We start from the raw sequence: 6,000 nt of genomic DNA, 5'->3' as shown, positions 1-6,000 counted from the left end.
TATATTACAGACTTATAGAAAGAGACCTTCTAAAAATGTTAAAATGTATTACTGGCATGCGAAACCTTAAATTAGAGTGAATAAATGAAGACTCGGCACCCCACTTCTGAAAGATTGCCAACCCCTGCACTAGACACACTGACTCCTTGGGAATTTCTGTCTGCCAGCACCAAGGAATTATGAAATCATCACTCCACCTACCTACATTTAACAATGTAACATTTGACTTCAAAGAATAAGTCAAAGTAACCTCCGTTCACTTTATTTGAACTACTGGGTGGGTGGGTGAAGGGGAAGAACTTCCTTCAAATCCTGGGTAGTAGTAACACGCAGTAAGTAAATACAGAACATAAAGACAGTATATTTATTAATGCTTTATCTTTTCCTGTAACACATTAATAAAAATTATAGATCTTGTTTCTAACAGAAGATTTGGTTCCTAACCTCACTCCAACATACACTTGTCAGCAGTTGGATTCCCTGCATTCCAATCAAAGTGGATTATTCATCACCGTCAAAGTTCTCAAAGCTCTGTTTATTTTTACATTTGTTCATATGGTTAAAAATTTAATTATTTGAAAATCCCTTTCAAAAATTCACCATCTTAACAGGTTTTATAATGTGAGATAATGTGGGGTCCCATGGGGTTGCTCTGTCAATACAGTACATATACAAATGATTTGTGGAGCCCACTACATAAAGTGGGCAGTATTCATTGACCTGACAACACTGTACATTTTGTCATTACATTTTAAAATGATATACATTTCAAATGCTAAGTAAAATTGTGGTGTCAATGGGAATGTTTTATTTGAATATACTTTTCAAGCCCAAATACCCCTCCACCACCACCAAAAAAAAAAGCTATAAGAAAGAACATCTTTCCCTAATTTTGAAGAATAAAGGAAGGATTTGGGGAAACGGGAAGAAACAACACATCTAAAGATGTACATCATCAAAATGCAAAAAAATACATTTCAAATTATTTGCAAAGCTTTATATTGTACTTGGGGTGTTTGAAAAATAAAAAAGACAGTAAGTCCCACTCACTTAATACAAAATAATCCAATGAACAAAATATAAGTGCCAAACTTTGAGAAAAGTGGCACTGTGAAAAAAAAAATCTGATGAGCATTTCCCCATCCCCAATACATTAAGTAAAATAAAACCCAACACCTTTCAAACCAAAATGAAACTTGAGAGATTGTTACAACACGGTACAGTTTACTCAGAATTAAGATTTTAAATTGTGGGGCGAGGGTGGGGCTAGTAGAATAAATCACACTCCAAAAGGGATCGTTAACACAATATGTGGACTGTAAGTAAAGTGCATGAAAGGAAGCCTGCTCAGCTAAATGAAGTAGACTGAAAGATCAGAAGTCAAGGGTCATTCACCAGAGCGGCAGCAGGCCCGAAAACCACACTGCAAGTTCTGGCATCCACTGGCGGTTTCAGCATGAGGACCTGCATAAAAACAGAACAAATGTGAAAGGAGGAAAACAGGGTTTTGTTCACCTTTAGGACTGTACTGGCAACCTGGTTATTTATAAATTAGCTAATTTTGCACCAAGGAAAGTAGGTTTAGAATAGAAGAATTCTGAAAAAATCTTCATCAGTATCACAGTGTAAATGCATCCCACTGAATACTTAGGATTTTCCACTGGAAAATCTCCATAAAATAAATTTGGCCAGTGCCTTAGTCCCACCCAAATAACATACATTCAGAGATCACAAATTGCAGGCTGATATGTGCAAAATTTCTGGATCAGCAATTTTAATGATATCCATTCTGCCAAAAACTAGCAGTCAGAGTGGGATATTTTCAGAATGCACATTTAACCTCCATTTTTAAATCACTCAGGCAGCTTTGTTAACCTTGTGGCACTATATACACACACACACACACACACACATTCTTCAAAACTACTTCTGTTTATGTGGCTGCAGTTTTTAGCCTGGAACTTTTTCTGGGAAATGCTTCCATAATTAGCCAGGCCTCTGAATTCTCACTAGAAATTCAAGATCATACAGAAAACATCTTCACCCTTTAGAACGCTTTTAGATCATGATTTTTTCACCAAACAAAGTATACAGAAGATTATTTGCAAGTTTATTTAAATTTTTTAAAAGGAAAAAAAAAACTAGGGCACTGTCAGAATGCAAAAATAAATTGAAAATATATCCCTGGTCTACTTCAATAACTTAAAAAAACCTTAAATGTAACTTTTCCCAACTTTGAAGGAAAAACCATCTTACAGCTAGCATATAAATGTATGTAGTCATACAAAAACTGTAGAATAAAAAAAAATTCAAAACCAGGTGTACTGTGGATCTTAATGGATTTTCAGATTGATCCCCACACACAAAAGAAGCTGTCATTTGTTCATAAGTTATACATTTGTATTTCTCTCATGCAGAAGTTGCGTGAATTCAGATAGGAAACACTACTACTGAAATTCTACCAAACACCACTTACTTTCACTTACCGTTACACCTTTAAATTAAAATATCAAAAATAGCATGTAACACAGAAAGTAATCTGACTGCATTACCTTTCACACTACAGGATTTCATCTGATATGTCTGTATTATTTTATTTTACCCTTTCAGATGCAATTTTTTTTCCATTGAGATTCACTTAAGACTGGCTTCCAACATAATGCAACCACACACGTTCAGTTTAAATAGTGTGAGATTGTGCAAAGCTCTCCAGAACAACCCACCTCTTCCCCTCAATATGCTGAAAATACAAACAAAAACACGAGACATGTATTTTTTAAATACATTTTAGAATGTGATTACAGTCAGGCAAGTTATGCACTGACAACAGCATTTGAATGTCTCTGGCACCATTTGGTCTCAAGCAGTAACTTAAGTCAAAAGTAATGAGTTTCCAAGTAAAATGATTTCTGCAGGTTCCAGCACTGAAAGCAAAACCTGGTGTCTGGAAATCTGTTTTCTGCTTCATACTGTATACAAACAAGCAAGAACCTGGAGTAAAGAGTTTAGCTAGCATTTTTATTCATGCATAAGGCAGAATAAAATCCACCTGACATGTCCGCAGGATACTGGCTCCACGGTGCTGAAAACAAAAATGTGTGTTCATCAACAAACAACAGGTATCACTGGGAAGACAATGACCTGAAAAGGTAAAATGACAAAGTGCCACTTTACAGTAAATGTTTCTGATCAACTTTCTAATCATTGTGCCATATTTTGACCTTTGAGTCTTGAGTGCTGAATGCGAAGGACCCTCTAGCTTTTAGCAGCGAAGGAGGTAAACAGAGTGCCTTCTGGATAGTTGGTCGGGGGAAGAAGAGAACATACTGTGGACAGCAACACCTTTAAAATATGTACCCACTGCTTTCCTGGCACTGCCCAGAGGTAAAGTCTGTGGCCATCCCAAAGCCACACATTTTAGAAAAAAATCTCTGAACCCTACCATTACGGATAGACTTTGTCTGAGAGAACGTGACCAGAACCACAGAATTCCAGGTGAGACCATACCATTGGTTTATAAAATGACATTAGTATACTTCCAATATTGTTTTCCAACCTATTCTTCATGCACGTTAACACTGCTGGCTTTTGTACCTGAGTAGTTACAATTAATTTAAAACCCAGCAAATATACGAGGAGTTCCAAGTGTTGCTTCCAAAGTACATTATCTTTCATTTGTCAATAGAATTTCATCTGATGCTGCATTCCCCCATTCTCCTAGCTTTGTTAGGTCCCTCTGAAGTTCCTCAAAATCTCCTCTATTCTTAACTAACTTAAATAGTGTCATCTGAAAATTTTAACCACCTCATTATTTTCCAAATCATTAGCAAATATATTAAAAACAAGACTAGTCCCAGTCAGTGGTGGATTAGCCACTGGGGCAACAAAGCCTGTGCCTAGGGCCCCGGGCAATCGGGGCACCCCCACACCCCACCCAGAGCTCCTGCTGGGGAGCACGTAAAGTCTCTATGCCCCGATCCCATTTCCCTGGCAGGAGCACTGTGGGGGAGGGAGGACTAGGGGGACTGCAGGCGCAAGGCGTGGGGAGGGGCCCCCACTTGCTCTGGCCTAGATCCCCACAAAACCATAATCTACCTCTGGTCCCACTAACTTTGAGCTACCCTACTAACATTAAGCCATGCTGAAAATTAACTCTTTTTTCCTATTCTGTTTCTTAGCCCTTTCCTAATCAATAACAGTTATTTTCCCTCTAACACTATAAGTATTTCATAGCTTATTGAAGGTCTTTGACAAAGTGAAACAGCTGAAATTCCAATTAAGTTATATTTACTTGGTCTTCCTACACTGACTCTCTGCTGCTATGTGGCTCCGGTGTGGGCTGTTGACCCGAACTGGGTCCAGACACTGCACGCTGAGGCCAAGCTGCTCAGGGCAGAATCTGGCCGGGAAAGCTCAGACGCCAGGCAGAGAGCAGCCTCCATGAGGAGGGCCCTCAAATGGATGTCTCGCTCTTTGCGTTCTGGGATGAAAGTTCTTACAGATACGACACTTCTCCTTCACACGTGATTCCCCCAAGCATTTGAGGGGGCTGCTATGGGGGTCACTAACAGGCATAAGCCTGTTACAATCAGAGCAGGGCTTAAAACCCAGAGACTGGGGCATGCCCCACCTGGGGCGAAGTCCCCACTGGGACTCTATCTTTAACTACACTACTTAATAACTACTGTAACCAAACTATTTAGAAAGCCTTTAGGCTCAAAGACTGAAGCTAGTCCTTGCGAGGCAAGAGAAAGGTGCTCCGACTAACCACCACGGGCAGTAAGAAGAGACTGAGAGGGCGTAGAGCCGGCGGTGCCTAATATACTGACACATGGGCGTGGCATTCAAGAGGGCACTACAGCCGACCCTACGGATACCGCTAAGGCAAAAATCTCCAGCAGCCATGCACGTGGGTGCACACACACCTAGAATGGAATCATCATAAGGAAGCACTCGAAGAAGAACCCACAGATTCTCTCCCATTCTTCCTGGTTCTGATATACTAAAATAATTTCTTGTTTATTTGTTTTTTTTAACTAGGTTCACTATATCTGAGTACCATGTATGTGTGCTACTTGCTCTTCAAATTCTATCTTTACCTTCCTGATTTCAATCTTACATTTTATCTGCCATAGTTTATGTTCCTTTCTATTGGCTTAATTTAGGCTGGATTTCCAGTTTCTGAAGGACTCTGTTTGGCTCAAATAGCCTCTTGAATCTTGCCATTTAACCATACAATTTTTTTTCTGGTATAACTGAAGTGGTATAAACCCCTAGGCCTAGCGTGGATGCAATTATACCAATACAAAATTTGCATGTGGACCAGGCCTTAAAGTGAGAATCGGAAAACTCCCAACACGTCTACAGAACTGATCCACTGTGCCCTCTACAAAGAGCCCCCAAATCAAGTAAGTGAAAGTCTCCTGCAGTGGACTGGCAGCACCACATCTGAAAATAGGTTGTGATTGAAAGTAAAGCCCTTTGAATGCCGTAAATGACCAAGAGAAGTCTGCATCATTCACAATGTGATAAATACCATACTTCAGGGTCCATTTTTTGTGTTGAAATAGACTGAGAATGAGGATTTCTCCAATATGATTCCAGAACACATCTTCCCCCAAAATAATCCATGATAAAGTGATGAGAAGAGAAAGTATGAAATACTTAAACAATCTATAGACATGCAGAGAACAGTTATTTAATCTTTGTGCAGTGCTTAGAAATATAGTGCTACATATGTTCAAAGTATTACTAAATTAAAGCAACAGAAATTTAAGATGATGCAGATGAGACGTTATTTTAAACAAACAGTTTAGTTTATTGCCAATTATTAATTTTCCTGCAGTTACTTTGAGAAACATCAAAGTGATATAAGAATAACTTCAGCAATCACAGAATGCAAGTCTCTCTGGAGTGAAATGTAGGACACTGCAACACCGTTAAAATGAAGAATACAATATCTAACAAACTGCGGAGCAGATTTAATGAAAGAATGTATTA

General features: G+C 38.9%; 1 protein-coding gene across 3 annotated transcripts in view; it reads right to left on the bottom strand.

Moving 5' to 3' along the window:
• Window positions 1-350: 350 nt before the first annotated feature.
• FBXL5 (F-box and leucine rich repeat protein 5) overlaps window positions 351-6,000 on the bottom strand; it is a 53,130-nt gene continuing 47,480 nt past the window's right edge. For all 3 annotated transcript variants that reach the window (XM_039539990.1, XM_039539988.1, XM_039539989.1), the window contains exon 11: window positions 351-1,464. In XM_039539990.1, the coding sequence (XP_039395924.1) occupies window positions 1,388-1,464 (77 nt within the window). In that variant the 3' untranslated portion in view covers window positions 351-1,387. The remainder of the gene's footprint in view (window positions 1,465-6,000) is intronic.

This window comes from Mauremys reevesii, linkage group 5 (genome assembly GCF_016161935.1).
Source record: "Mauremys reevesii isolate NIE-2019 linkage group 5, ASM1616193v1, whole genome shotgun sequence".
NCBI lineage: Eukaryota > Metazoa > Chordata > Testudines > Geoemydidae > Mauremys > Mauremys reevesii.
The sequence above is the reverse complement of the archived record's forward strand: the minus strand, read 5'-3'. Positions and strand labels throughout refer to the sequence as shown.